This window comes from Macaca nemestrina, chromosome 6 (genome assembly GCF_043159975.1).
Source record: "Macaca nemestrina isolate mMacNem1 chromosome 6, mMacNem.hap1, whole genome shotgun sequence".
NCBI classification, from domain to species: Eukaryota; Metazoa; Chordata; class Mammalia; order Primates; family Cercopithecidae; genus Macaca; species Macaca nemestrina.
The window spans coordinates 142,637,171-142,652,594 of record NC_092130.1 but is presented as its reverse complement, the minus strand read 5'-3'; the positions used below and the strand labels follow the sequence as shown (position 1 = coordinate 142,652,594).

Genomic DNA, 15,424 nt, shown 5'->3' with positions numbered 1-15,424 from the left:
CTGAGATTCTGATGCAATAGGTGTGGTGGGCACCGCGGTCTGATTAGAAACAAGCACCCGGGTGGTTCCAGGACCCATACCCTGTGAAACAGGGTCTGAAGTGGCTTTGGAATTACACATGCCTGATCCCCTATGTGGGCTCATGCAAGTTACCCAAATCTCAGCCTCTGTCCCCTCCTTGCAAAACGACAGGGTTCGCTGTAAAGATTAAATGAATGAATTCATGTAAGGGGTTCAATGCGGGGCAACTTTCTCCTTCCTACCAGTTCCTTGGGGTGCATTGTCAATCCTGTATCCAAGCTGCACTAAGTGCTGCCTCTGTTAGGAGTGGTGGGATTATTCGTTTGGCTCCTATGATGTGCAGTGCTTCGTACATAGCTAATTAATGATAAGAAAAGTTATGATCCTTGCTCAAGCATTTTCTGAGTCTTAGAAGCCTTTACCTCAGAGAGAGAACATGTAGTTATTATTAAAACGTAGTTCTTATTTTTATTATTGTTACTGTTATTTTTAATAAGTCATGGGCCCTGCCCCTGAGGAGCACAGATCTGTGCAGTCTGGAGAGTGAATCTTTCTACAGAGCAGACAAATTGTTCTTGAGGTTTCAGTGTTTGATCCAGGCTGAAAGCAGATGAAGAGGAATCCTAAGATAATAAAATACAGTCTCAACTTTCATGACTTTCTTCACCTAAATGCTGGTTCTTTGGCTAATTTAGTGCTCAAAGCCTTTCTGCCAGAGAATAGGGAAAAGCGATGGGATTCTAAAAATGTATGTATGTATATATATTTATAGTTTTGGTGCAAGATTTAGCAGAAAAAAAGGAAATCAAAGTGCTCGGTGAAAATGAGTGTATTTTTCTGTTTTCTGTTTTGTTTTTGTTTTGTTTCATTTTGTTTTGTGATTGTACGTGGGGCATAAAACCTACCACCGGCGGGGTTTGTGAACATTGCTTGACCGTTCACACTGAACATTGCCCACTTAGTTTCACCTCATCACATCTTCATGCAGTGAAGAGAGGGAAGAGACTTGACATTAGTAAAGTGCTTTGTGCTACAGTTTAAAGGGGACATGATTAAAAGTGTCACCACAGGAAAACAGGAAGGTGGCCGAGTGGTTTCCAAAAGGCCTCACCTGAAGGTATTTCCGAGTGGCCCACCTTGGTGCTCTGGCTCACAGCCTCTAGTGCACACCAAGCTGAGCGTCTCAGAATAATCCATCATGGCAGCCAGGTTCCCAAGACATGGGTAGAGAAGTTAGACATAAACATTCTTATATCTGTCTCTACATTTTTATACTGAGGCATGCCTTCCTGCCATGCATGCTTGTTCAGTGTAGAGCTTGACACATTTAGAATAGGTAAACGCTGATTCACTATCACTCAGAACAAGACATAGAACATGTCCACCACCCAAAAATGCTCCCTCATTCTTCTCCCAGTGAAGGTAACCACTATTGTTGGTCATTTATGATTATATACATGAGGGAGCTTTTCCAGGGTGAGTATCAGCATGTCAGGAGAAGTGGGAGGTTCTTTGGAGGGTCTGAAGTCAGATGGAATTGGGGGGTTGGGGAACCAGGCCATGGAGAAGCCAACTGAGTTGACCCCTCCCGCAGTGATGGCTGGATTCCCATCTGCCAGATTCACGGTTGACTCCCTAGAGCACATTCTGGCTCTTGGCCTGAACAGGAGAGTTGTCGGGTTGGAGAACAGAAGGAAGCGCATGCACCATTTGTCTAGATGGGCTCTTAGACAACTGAAAAGATTTTCATTCACTGCACCACAATCATGTTGCAATCCAGCCTCCCTGCCCTTACACAGCCAGGTCACCTTGATTCTGAGATCTGGGTGTTCCGGACTGCTTTGGTTACACATTGACAGCTTGTTGGCTTACTTTCCCACGTGGCTAGTCTTCTAGGAGAGATGTGACACATTCAAGCCTTGGTGGCAACTTTCTCCTTCCTACCAGTTCCTTGGGGTGCATTGTCAACCCTATATCCAAGCTGCACTAAGTGCTGCCTCTGTTTGGAGTGGCAGGATTATTCGTTTGGCTCCTATGATGTGCAGTGCTTCCTACATATGTCATGTTACTTAGCATTCCCTAGGATTCTTCAGGGAAGGAATTATTATCCCTGTTTGACAGATGAGAATATTTAGGCTCAGAGAAATGAAACAAGTTGCCCAAGGTCACAGAGCTGTTAGCTAGCGAGTCTGGGGATCAAGCCATGTCCATTGAATGTGAGTGTCCATGCTCTTTCTGTCACCCCATGCCGCCTCTCAGAATGGCCATAGATAGTTTCTGCCCACCAGCAACTCGCCCTACTTCCTATTCATTCAAGAAGTATTTAGCCACGAAATCATGAAATCTCAAAATTCTGCCACCAGACTGCTTTATACAAGGAGTTACTTGATGTGGGAAAATTCATTAGAAAACAGTGGACTTTTCAGGGTCAGAGTGGCAGCTTTGTCCCAGTGTTTGTCGAGTCACCCCAAGTCCTATTCTTGGTTAAATGTCAATGGGCTGGGTGAGTTCTTTGAGCCTCCATTATCAAAGGAATGACATATGGTGCTTTCTCTGCAGAAAGCCAAGCACTTCCTATTCTTGCTGTTTTCTCAGAATGAGTACATGCGAGTGCCTGGTAACTCATCCGGGTTTTCTCTCGACATCCCTCTATCTTGGGCAATGAGGTGAAGGAGAGATATGTCCTCTTACAAAATGAGAAGGGAGTATCCCAGGTGGAACATACTTCCCTTCAAAAGCTTGGTGGCCTAGGCTTTGTTGTATTATCCAGGGAAAGTCTGGGCAGTTGGCCCAGTGCCCAGGCTAGAGTAGTCACTCACTAAATATTTGTCTAATTAAATTTAATTAGAATAATTGAATGAACACTGGATTAAGGGAGATATTTCTCTCTGGTAATGACATGTTCATGTTTTCTGAAACCCTTACGGTACCAGGGTGTCTGGGAACTGAAATAGAAAATAGGAAGCCACTAGAGAAACCTGATAGCAGAGTTAAATGGGATGAGGACAGAGGATACACCAAGTTCAAATTCTACATTAGGTTTGTGATTTTAGGCAAATTCCCTTAATCTCTCTGGGGCTCATCCTACTCTTCAATGTTCAGTTTAAAAAAAACAAAAAGTGAAAACAGATGTATTCATTTCTTAGGGCTCTGGTAATGACCATAAATTAGGTGACTTAAAACAATAGAAATGGGCTCTCTCGCTGTTCTGAAGGCTAGAAATCCATCATGCAGTGCTAGGGTTCGCTTCTTCTAGCGGGTCTCAGGGAGAATCGGCTCCATGCCTGTCCCCCAGGTTCTGGTGATGGCTGGCAGCCCTTGGCATTCCTTGGCTTGGAGATGCCCCACTGCAGTCCCTGCCTCCATCTTCCCATGGTGTTCCCTGTCTCTGTGTGTCTCTGGCTCCATGTCCAAATCTCTTCTCATAAAGATACCGGTCATATTGGATCCATGGCTGCCCTAAGCCAGTATGACTTCATCTTAACTAATGAATCTGCAAAGACCCTATTTTCAAATAAGGTCACATTCTGAGGCTCTGGGTAGACATGAATTTGGCGGGTGGAGGGAGGGGGCAGACCATCATCGTAACACAGTGTAAAACGTTACACATGATAAAGCCCTTCTTGTTATTCCTGATACTCTAGTACTGATGTTGCCTTACATGAGGGCATTAAAAAACAATCTTGATAACATTATGCTAAATGAAGTAAGCCAGTCACACAGTCCCAAAAAGACAAATACTCTATGATGCCCCTCATATGAGGTATGAAGAAGAATCAAATCCATAGAATCAGAAAGTAGAAGGCTGGTTGTCAGGGGCTGAGGGGAGGGAAGAAAGAGGGGTTATTGTTTAATGCAATGCTTTTGTTTTGTAAGATGAGTTTTGGAGATTGCCAGCCCAACAATATGAATATGTACTTAATGCTACAGCACTGTATGCTTAAAAATGGTTACAATGGCCATGGTTACGTTATGTATATTTTACCATAATTTAAAAGTCTGATAATTTTTAATTACATGAACCAGCCTGGAAACCCACCAACTTTTATAATACTCTTGTTTTCTGTTAAGAAAACTGCACTCTGAGTTGCAAAGAACTTTTGCCCTGAGAATCATCTATGAACCGTGTCTGCCTGTGCCTCAGTGTTTTATTCTGTTCTCTTCTTCTTCTCCAATGCCTTAGCTATAACCTGGGCAGTGGTGTGGCATCCATCATGGTGAATGGCTCCTTCAACGATGGTCGGTGGCACCGAGTTAAGGCTGTTAGGTGAGTCTCTCCTGCAGCATGAGCCAGAGCCAGAGCTGAGCAGTGGAGGGATGCGGTATCCAGTTCCCTTGTAGTCCCACTGTCCTGTTCCCCAACTTTGCCTGGCATCCTAGTACCCCTGATCCAGGGCATTCAGGGAATTTTCTATGAACTCCCGCTGTGCCCTACACTGACACTAACAGGCCAGGGAAACTAAACCCCCAAACCTTCGCTAAGCAGTAACCTTCTGGAGAAGAAACCTTTTGATGGCTGAACTGGAGGAGCCTTGAGAGTTCAGGGTATGTGGACTTTAAAGAATGTTTGGGCTGGGCATGGTGGCTTACAACTGGAATCCCAGCACTTTGGGAGGCTGAGGTGGGTGGATTGCCTGAGCTTAGGAGTTTGAAACCAGCCTGAGTTACATGGCAAAACCCCGTCTTTACAAAATACAGAAACTGGCTGGGTGTGGTGGCACATGGAGGCTGAGGTGGGAGGACTGCTTAAGCCTGGGTGGTGGAGGTAGCAGGATCATGCCATTGCACTCCAGCTTGGGTGACAGAGTGAGATCCTATCTCAAAAAAAAAAAAAAAAAGACTTTCAAATCTCATTGTACAGGCAATCCTCCCCCATCCCTCTGGCTTTTTTTGTTTGTTTGTTTCATTTGTTTTGAGGCAGGGTCTCGCTCTTTCACCTAGGCTGGAGTACGGTGGTGTCATCATGGCTCAGTGCAGCCTCGCTTGCACTCCCAGGCTCAGGCAGTCCTCCCACCTCAGCCTCTTGAGTAGCTGGGACCACAGGTGTGCACTATCTGCCTTGCTATGTTGCCAGGGCTGGTCTCAACCTCCTGGGCTCAAGTGATTCTCCCGCCTTGACCTCCCAAAGTGTTGGGATTATAGGCATGAGACACTGCACCCAGCCACTTTTTTTTTTTATAACATTACCTAAACCTTAGAAGCTGACAGTATTTCACCCAGCACCGATTACTTATTTCCCCATCACAGAGGTAATCACCACCCTGACTTCTGATTAACTTTGGATGAATCATTCCTTTGCTCTTCTTTGTATAATAGTTTTACTATTAATACCCTTGTCCATATTTCTAACAACATATTTTCAGAAACCAAATAGCAGGCTGAAACTTAGAAATGTCAATCCCACATGTTACATGAAGGTCCCAGGAGAAGAAAAGCTGAATCGAGGCTCTGGTTGGGGTTCCCTGAGAATTTATCATAACCGTTTCTGGGGCAGCCAGTGGGTAAAGTCATGAGTGAGGCCTGGGAAACATGGTGCCTACCATGGCTACTTTCCTACTCAGCTCCCATGTAGGCTGCGATGGGGAGAGCTTCGCTGGGCCCCCAACCCCTGGCTGCTGGGCCTGCCTTTGAAACCCTAGAGGAAATGGGGATACAGAGGCAAATCTGTGCCTCTCAGCTTCCCAGGTGGCCTAGAAAGCCCTTGAGACAGAGGGTGATTTTGATGAAGTCCCAACTCTAACTTTCTGAAAAAAGAAATGTTTTCCCATCATGAATATCCACATGCTTGGATTTCAAATAGTTTCTAGACTACAAGTCAAAAATTAACTCCAAAACACTCCGAACTCTATGGCTTCTAACTTCTTCATTTCTCCCTCTTACCCATCTTTAAAGGGGCTTGGCTGGAAACATCTAAAGGACTATGAAATGCTTGAGCTCTTTACCTCTAACTACACTTGATCCCTACAAATCCCCACCCTGGGAACATCAGGAAACAGCACCCTTCTCCCACTTTCCTTGGGTGGAGACCATTGGTTATTCACACATTGTGGAATAATTTTTAAACCTTCACAGTTGTTGTTGGGGTTTGATTATGTATATTAAGATGACACACTGGTGAGGATACCAGGCACTTCCTAGACATCTAAGGAAACTGATGTTAAATGATCTTCCCCTAGACTGTACAACTGTTTGTGGGAAAAGCCAAGATTAGAATCCCAGCTCAAAGCGCTTTCCTTCCCACCCCATGATGAAACCCACCCAAAGCTAGGATTTCAGATGTTTGGGAGGGATAAAGCAGTGGAAGAATTTCACATGTCAGTTTGTCAAGCTGGGCACCATGCAGATGACTCAGCAGACTTGGCTTTTCCTATTGGCATGATGGATACGTCTCCTGGTGGGTCTTAGTGGCAATGAGGCTGAACAGAAGGAGTTAAGCCCAGAACTGGATGAATGGGAGGATTCCAGCAGATGCTGAGAGTTGTGAACAGACAGGCCTAGAAGGGAGGATACAACAGATATCAGGGGGAACTGGGTTAAGGCCATGGATATCAATTATGGTAAGAAGGATTGACTGGATGCCTTAATTCTCTGTGGCAGGCTCCAGGGTTAGAGATAGAAGTGTCAGTGAAAAGGAGATTGCCCAGGGGTCCTTGCTTTGGACTCTGTCTTGCTCTGGGGAATCCTGGTCTTGCAGGCATTAATCCCAGCAGAAAAGAGAAAATAAATTCCAGTTTATTAAACATCTCCAGGTGCCAGGTACTTTTCATACTTTGTCTCAGTTAATATTCACAGCAACTTAGGTTTTATAATCTTCATTTTACGGATAAAAATGATGATATGATAATGATATTGAAAACAATAGCAACACATTCCTCTACGAGTCTTTATAGAGCAAGATATGTATTAGGTATCATGCCCTGTGCTTTGTGCACATAACATCTGATCTCCACAATAATCTTGGGGGATGGGCATAGCTATTCCCATCTCAGGTGAGGACGCTAAAGCTCCACAGATTCCCTTGTTCATTCATCTTCTGGGATGAGCCTTATATTATTCCAGACATAGGAGACACCTCACTGAAGAAAATTAACATCCTTGCCTCATGTTCTTGCATTCTAATGGTAAGCAACAGACAATACATAATAAACATGATAAAGAAGCATGTTATTATGTTAGAAGGTGATGCCACATTTTTTCAAATCTAAGATGCCATTGATTATAAGGTATATCTTCATTTTAGATATAAAAAATGAAAAATTATTAGACTTTATGAACTAGAGTAAGTATTAAAAAATGGAATATTTTAGAGTAATTTCTTTTAAAAGGCAGGGCAAGCAAGGCAAGCTGTTGCGGGTACTGCCTGTCACAGCATTCAGATACAGGATTCTAAGAAAGCACGTTTGTGGTCTCAAAGACGGGGACAGAACAACAGAAAGTTCTCTAAAGCTCTAGAGAAGGTGCTATCAAGAAGTGAGGCCTGAGTGAGTCCACCCCCCAGTGCTATAGAAGCAAATGTATTTGCTCGAAGAAGACTCATGGCGCTGGATAGGTTTGAAAAACAGCTTTGAAAACTGCAAAGCCCTTGCCACCAATGAACACCTCCCTTTTCCTGTCTTCAGAGTCACTTTAGGGCTCTGTGGGTCCTTTAGAAACTTCCGAGCCAGTCTTCCCATAGAATGATCCTCTACCTACAAAAACTGCTTGTTGGCTTCTCATTGTACTTAGAATCCCAGCTCCCTATGGCTTCCCATGCCTCGCCACCAGCTCTCCTCCCCTGCGCTTCACCTGAAAGGTTTTCTCTGGCCTGCTGTCACCTTCAGGATAAATTCTCAACTCCTTACGAGCGGTTGACCATTTGCTTGGGGCTTCATCTTTCCCAGCCCCAGTGTTTTGTGAGTTCCATCTGCGCTAACCCCTGCTCTTTCTCTTTGCTGTTGTTGCTTCCTCTGTTTGCATAACCTTCTCCTTCACTTGACTTAACCTACCCGGGCTACAAGACTCATTTTGGCCAGAATCTCCTGTGGGCAGCTTTTTCTGACCATCTGTCTAATAACTGTCCTCTCCCTAGTCTAAGTTAGGTGCCGCTCCTCTGGTGGAATTCCACAGCACCCTGTGGTCTTTGTGGCGGAGTGCTGGCACTGTGTTGTCATTCACAGTTTGACTTTTTGTCTTCCTCAGTAGACCGCAGAATGCCAAGGGCCACAAATTTGCCTTTTGCTTTGATTTCTGCAGCCCCATCATTTAGCACAGTGCCTGGCACATAGCGGGTCCCTTTAATACATTTATATTGAAATGAATGAATGATTGAACGAACTCCAAAAATGCCAGGCTTTTTGTTCTTTTTTGTTTCGGTGTTTTGCAGGGATGGCCAGTCAGGAAAGATAACCGTGGATGACTATGGAGCCAGAACGGGCAAATCCCCAGGCATGATGCGGCAGCTTAACATCAATGGAGCTCTGTATGTGGGTAAGCGATCGACCCTCGACCAAAGCTAACTTAGGCCAGTGCTTTTCTTATTAGTCTTCCATTTGCTGTGCCGAGGCTGCACGCTTGGCTGGATCAAATACCTGAAAATCAGGAAGCCCTCCAGATATTCCGTTCTTTCATTTTCTGAACAGCTGACTCATGGCTGAGGGGGCAGGAAGGGCTCCCTTCGATGCTTTTATGCTTTGGACAGATCCACCAGGAAAACCAGGCTTTTTCTTGTTTATAAAACAGGAATCTGCTAAATATAGCTCCATGAATTCTCTCTGACAAAACAGGACCTGTCTTTCTTTCCCCTTGCAGAATAGAATGACTAGTATTTCTGTAAATGGCTTATTAGAATTAATTCACTAGTGCAGATGCATAAAAATGAAAAGCTATTTTTATCTATATGATATTTTCTATTGAAAGCATTCAACATTAGTGCATTTCTTTTGGTTTAAGATGACATCGTTTCTAACTACACGTTGCATTCTGTTGACAGTATACCACACTTCAAAATTTACTAGACACTATTTGGTCTCAAAGTGGTCAGTTGGGCCAGAAATCACACAAGAGGAATGAATTTATAGCTTTTGATTGTGTACCAAACTGATCCAAGTCAATCTGTTCCTTCAAGGATAATTATAAAATAGTGAGAAATGAGGTACCGAGCAGCTCAAGGGGCCCACAGCCCTCATGTATCCTATGAATCAAGGGATTCCTTGATTAGCAGACATTCAAGTGCCCCAAAGCGGAACCCCGACCTTGCCCTGCTGACACCTGCCCTTTGGCTCACCTCATCTCCCTCTTGCTTCCTGGCAGGTGGAATGAAGGAAATTGCTCTGCACACTAACAGGCAATATATGAGAGGGCTTGTGGGCTGTATCTCTCACTTCACCCTGTCTACCGATTACCACATTGCCCTCGTGGAAGATGCTGCGGATGGGAAAAACATCAACACTTGCGGAGCCAAGTAACACCAGCTGGCCTTGCCCAAGGGACAGAGCCTTCTATTCTGAGAATCCCAGGGGCCCTGAGATCCTGCCTGATGCTATATGCAGAGGCCCAGGGACCAGGTGTGTGTCCTTTCACCAAAAAGAAAGTACACACTGATGAGAAACTGAGAACCAAGACAGGCATCCCTGGGTGGCCTTTCCTGCTGACACTCCGCGAGCTGACCCAGCAGAATTCCCTGTGTAGGAAGCATCGGACCTTGTCCATTGAATATGTAGCGGCTGCCAGAGATCACACATCAATGCAAATTCCAGAGCCTGTCTGCTATAGCTCAATGACTGTGTTGTGATTCATGGTACATTAAAGAGAGAGAGAGAGAAAGAAACCCCCAGGGCAGTATTAAAATACTTCTCTCCTTCCCTGACTCATGACACTCTTCCTGACAGCAGAATGACTGTGTGCCCTTGAACTTCACATTTCCCACCTTGACCCATGGATTGTTCGGATTAACCCCTTCCACTCCTCACTGGCTGGCTCACTGTGTTCTGACTAGTCCATGAAAATAAAGATGGAAGGAGACCAAACACAGAATCATAATCATAATGCGGCCCCCTTCCCCAGAGCTTACCTCGAATGTGAAATTCCTACTTTTTATAATGCAGAGTTAAGGAGCTGAGCCCCATGATTTTGTAGCTGTACTTTTGTATGTGTATATTTTTATAGCTGCAGACTGTCCACACAGTATACTTTTGGAAGTTTGGGTGGATGACCCTGAATTCTTGCACACCTTTCCTAAAAATTTCTCCCAAAAGAGACTTGTTTGGGCCATTTGTGGTGTCAGTGGAATGGATAGGTAACTTGGGTGGGCGACTTGGGGAGCTGACCATCCTCTTTTGGTAAATGTCGATGGCTCAAGGGGATGAATATGAAGCTTTCCAAGATAAGCAGATTAAAAGGAACATGTGTTACCGAGGTAGGTCACTGTCATTTTTGCTTTAAGAGAGGGGGAATATCTGTAGTAAACTTGAATAAAGGGGACAAAGCTAGAACTTATTCATTCATTCACTTATGGAGGTGCTACTGATTTTGAGGAGGTCAGGTCCATACTGACGGACACTAATACAATCAGTGTCTCTAAGGCTGTGCAGGGGTCGGGGGACATGCTGTCAGGATGGTCTGAGCATCTGGGTGAGAACCAGAGAAACAGTACTTCTTCCTTCTGTACCATGAGCTGTGCCCCTTCACTATGCATGCACTTGACCCCAGAGACAGCTGGTTCACTGGCAGATCCCCATGACGGACTTACTAAGGGAAAGGTGAGATGAACACTGCCCCCAGAGAGGGGGGAAATATGATCTAACTTATGCAAGAGCCTATAATTAGTCCCAGTCTTGACTCTACTTTTGTTTGTGCAGCATTCATTCGCCAAGACTTGGGGTTTGTGCAAGGCAGTTTTAAGCACATAATGTAATCATAAAAGATGAATAAACTAGAGAGGTCCACTTTGTGCCCCAATCTCCTGTCTTTGGGAAGCTTTGATGGCCAGGATCCTTTCTCCCAGAGGAATCATGGTCATCATCATCATCATCCACTCCTAGACACATAACCTTACATGAGTGCAATCCAGAGAAAGGCCACGTGGTAGAAAGCGGGTCCTTCACCTCCCAGACACCCTCGCCTCAACACCTCTTCCTTTGATACTGTTGGGACCAGTGCTTCCCAAGATGTCATGGAGTTGCTTTTGTGGCCCATTTTGATGGATTCCCTCCAGCCATAAATATCATTGTGATCTTAGCAAAATCTTCAGCTGAATTGAAGCTGGAAGAGCTGTTGCTGATCAGTTGTTGTTCCATGAAAGTGTTATCCAGAGAAAAATGCAATGTCCCAGGGATGCAGGCCTGGGAGTAGAACCACCTGCCTCTGGCTGGGAAGCAGACGAGGCTAAGGGGAGAAGAGTGATGTGATGACAGGGTCAGGGGAGTAGGGATCTGACAGGTGAGAGAGCAGCAGAGTGGAGGGACCCCAGAGAAGCTGGTGACCTGGGAGGCTTGGGCTCAGAGGACAGGGTAAGAGACAGTGTATCCCATGTGGGCTCCTGGGTGTCCAGTTTTCTCTCTATGTGTATCTGTTGTCATGGCCACAATAATGCTGCATAACAAAAATCACAAAACTGCAATGGCATACAGCAATGAATGTTTATTCCTCACTTTGAGTGGTCAGCTTGGCAGCTCTGCCAATCTTGGCTGGGCTTGACTAGGTGGGATCTTCTGGTGTTGGTTGGACTTGCTCACACGTGTCAGGGTTGCTAATTCAGGATAGTCTTGGCCAGATTGATGAGGTGGCTCGTGTCTGCTCCGTGTGTTTCTTGTCCTCCTCCTGGGCCAATGGGCTGGCCTGAGCATGCCCTTGTCCTGACGATGGGGGAGGGCACAAGCACGAGACTAAAGGTGGAAGACCTTTTGCGGCCTCGGCTTGGCACTGCCACACCCCAGTCATCTGTGGATTCAAGAGAGGAAGAAATGGGCCAGCACCCACGTGACATATGGGCTCTTCTCCAGCATGAGAAAACTACCAAGCTGCCTGGCAGTGGGCATGGACTCAGGAGCAGTAGGAAAGCATCACTGCTGATGCAATCGGTCCACCCCAGCAAGTCCTGTGTCATTCACGAGAGAGCGCAGTAGGGATGCCGTGACCCCCTGGCCATAGCTCTTTTCTGACCTTCTCTAACCCTTGGGGCTGGGGGCAAGGTCCGTGATGTTCTCGGTGCCCAGCCAGTCCAGGCCAGGTCTGATGCGAGCAGCACCTGCCCTCCCCCTCACATTGTGGTATCCTCTCTTCTCCTTGCCCTCCTTCCACCTGCTCCCTGACACTTGGCAGCTGGCCCCATTGCTGTTCTGAGGAGGAGGGACTCGACCGGCTGGGAGATGGGATCTGTGCCTGGCTTTTGGGTAGCCGCTATGGGGAGAGCATGTTGGAGAAGGCTGGTCAGACTCTTGGCTGGAGAGAAAGGTCTGGGGTGTCACCAGGGAGCTCAGAGGCTAACAGCAGTCCCTGTCCTAGGAAGGAAGGATAGAGTGGGGCACAGGATCCTGAAAAGCTTTTCTCCCACAATCAGGATCCGAGAAAATTCCCTGGAACCTGCCACATGTTCAAAGCAAGGGTGACCAAGTGTGGGCTGAGGATGTCCTTGCTTTTCCTATTAAGATGGACTTCCATAACCCTCCATGTTCCTGGAGACCCCACCTCAGGATTTCTCTCAGGAAGGTCTGTGGTGTCTTCTGTGTCCCCTCCTGCGGCTGCCCAGGCAGCTCCCACGGCCTGCCCACCGCCCTGAAGGCCACCCCGCTCTCCTACCCTGGTATTTGTCTTTCATTTCCTGACACAGTCCCGTTCCCGTCTCCAGGCCCCTCCAACACAAACAGGCCGGCTGGTGTCCACACACAGACTGCCCTGCTGGCACGGGCACTGGCGCTTTCCTGCTGCTGCCCCCTCTCCTTCCTCCCTGCCCACCTCCTCCGCTGGCCCTGCAGGAGCTGCCGCCTCCTCCCTGCGTGGGAGGAAGGAGCTCGGAAAAGCGCCCGGAGCTGGAGCTGGCAGGCCCAGGGCTTTCCACTTGGAGGAAACGCTGCATTTTTCACCTTTAACCCAGAAAAATATGGTTCTCAGAAAGCTTGTTTTTAGCACTGTGAGTTCCCAAAGGAGGAAGAATAGGCAGTAGGAGGGGCCCCCAGCCCCTCTGAGCTCCGACAGCAACCCCCGCCCCAGAATGCCCTTCTTCCTGGGAGGGAATGACCCAGGAGCAGCCTGCAGAGGCCCAGCTGCAGGAAAATAAAGGCAGAGAATTCCAGCTCCAAGTGGAAAGACAATACTTTAGGAGAGGAGCCTGGACAAGGCGTGAGCCGCTTCCCACCTCCTCCCTGCCTCTTCCAGCTTCTGCCCAGTCCAGGAACACACAGTAGTTGCCCTTGGAGCTGGGGGTCAGTCCGGACACACCCACCACCGCCCAGACCCTTAGCTGAGAAGGGGGTAAGATTAGCTTATCAAAGGCGGGACGACATTCTCCAGCACTTTCTCCCTGCAGTGGTGAGAGAGCTGCCAGCATGAAATCAAAATTAGAATCCGAAATCAGGGGTCTTACAGCTTTAGCCCACTCCCACATTATTTCTCAACATGGAGATGTGGGTTGTCCGACGGTATCCTACCTGGGGACTTATCCGGCACACGCTAAACAGAGAAGGGAAAATGTAAGCAGCCCTGCCTCAACCATTGTGAGGCCAGAAGTCCCAGGGCTGCCTGCATTTAAGCTGGTGGGTCCCGTGGAAGTGAGAGGCTGCCGTTAGGAAGTTCCAGCTTACAGGTGGCTATGTTCGGGCCAGCAAAATGACTAATCCAATGCAACAGCATGAGCTGGCTTCTGGGCTAGGCCCTGTGAGTAACCGCACCGCAACCTCACAGTCAAAGAATGTTCACATATTTGATCTTCATAACAGTCCTCCTCCTATAATGGCCGGAGCAGATGGGCATGGACTGTTTGACTTAAGAAGACGGACGCTGGCCAGAAAGACCAGGTGACTTGCCCGTGGTGCCACCACGAGGATGCAGCAACGATGCTGTGCCATGGAGCTTTTCTGCCCTTACCCTGACCTCTGGTCAGGTGCAGTCTGCCCAGGGACACCTGCATTGTTGAGGGACATTCCGGGGCTCCCTTGGGTTAGCTGTCGTGGACAGTATAGTCATGTAAGTGAGCGAGATTCAGACAAAGGTCAGGTCCCAAGAGTCTGCTTGCCAGCGCATGCCATTTTCTCATCACTGCCCTGAATCTGCCGTCTTTCAAAGCCCTTCTGTTGCAGGGACTCTGGGTTGAGCAAATCTGAAAGCAGAAGCTAAAGAGCTAGTCCAGCGGGGTGGGATTCAGGACCCTCTACAGGCAATTGGGTGTGGGTTAAATTCTTTTCCCTTCCCTCCTTTGCTTTCATCTCCACAAATAACCTCCATAACCCTGGGGAGTGGTTGCAAGCTATTTCTGCCCAGGGGCATGTTCCCCTGGGCCCCTGCCTCGCCCCGGCCAAGCCACGAGCTGAAAGAGCAGGGCGGGCAGCCGGGAAAGGCCTCCCCTGCCGCTCCTCTTCTTCCCGTTTGCTCTTGCTGAGGCATCTTTGTCCTAGAAAGTTCATAGCTCCCAGGAGCACTTGCCCTTTCCTGGAAAGACAGGAGAGAGAACATGATGTCTGAGCACTTGGGAGGAGGTCTCCTCTTTTCTATTTATCCATCTTGTCTCTCAGTTTTGCTCAAGATGCAAATGGTGTCCAGAGGCATAGAAATTTCCCAGCATGTGGCATGGCCTCCCCCGATGTCCCAGCGCTCACCTCCAAGCCAGGGCCCAGCCGGGGGGTTTGGCCTCCCCGGATGGCCTGCTGTCAAGGGGCTACAGCTCTGACTTGGCTAGGAGAGGACTTGAGTTGGAATGACTCTTCGAAGGAAGGCCAGGGAGGCTCAAGAAATTTGCCGTTTATACTCACTTAATAACAAAAGTAAGAGGCACCAGGCCAGGGGCTTAGCTAAGGAAAGCCCTGTTAGGAAATTGGCCAAAAGAAAGCAGAGGCAGAGAAAATGGACTATGAGGCAAAAAGAGCTGTGGGAGGAGAGGGGTGTGGGGCCGCAGGGGTCGCAAGGCTCGCTGCGTAGTGACCTCAGGTCCTGCTGGCAGCATTCCATGTTCTCACTGAACATGGGGTTCAGAGAGCAACTGTGGGGTGGGGTTCGGAATGAAATGGGGGGCCCTGTCTAATACAGTGGAAAGTGGAACATGTGCTGATTGCTTGTCCAGGCCACATTCATACCACCTCAGAAATGAAGGTAGCCCGGGTGGTCTCTGCTCCAGCTCCACATGGGGCTAGAGAGGTAAGAGGATGTGCCTAGGGCTGGGGCCCTTCCCTTATCCATGTGACTGCCTCTGGCCTGGAAGCCGGGAGCCCTTGGGAGT

At 47.6% G+C, this 15,424-nt stretch overlaps 1 protein-coding gene and 1 long non-coding RNA gene across 5 annotated transcripts in view; one reads left to right on the top strand and one right to left on the bottom strand.

The window, feature by feature from the left end:
• The window catches only part of LOC105473097 (EGF like, fibronectin type III and laminin G domains), a 200,475-nt gene extending 190,358 nt beyond the window's left edge, over positions 1-10,117 (top strand). For all 4 annotated transcript variants that reach the window (XM_071098995.1, XM_011726726.3, XM_071098997.1 and 1 more), the window contains 3 exons: positions 4,205-4,288; positions 8,384-8,487; positions 9,310-10,117. In XM_071098995.1, coding sequence (XP_070955096.1) covers positions 4,205-4,288; positions 8,384-8,487; positions 9,310-9,464 — 343 coding nt within the window. In that variant the 3' untranslated portion in view covers positions 9,465-10,117. The remainder of the gene's footprint in view (positions 1-4,204; positions 4,289-8,383; positions 8,488-9,309) is intronic.
• A 1,505-nt stretch (positions 10,118-11,622) lies between these two features.
• LOC105473098 (uncharacterized) lies at positions 11,623-12,937 on the bottom strand. The gene is made up of 2 exons (XR_982066.2): positions 12,796-12,937; positions 11,623-11,937 (listed from the first exon to the last, which is right to left on the bottom strand). It is a non-coding gene; the product is annotated as an uncharacterized lncRNA (long non-coding RNA).
• Between the last annotated feature and the right edge of the window lie 2,487 nt (positions 12,938-15,424).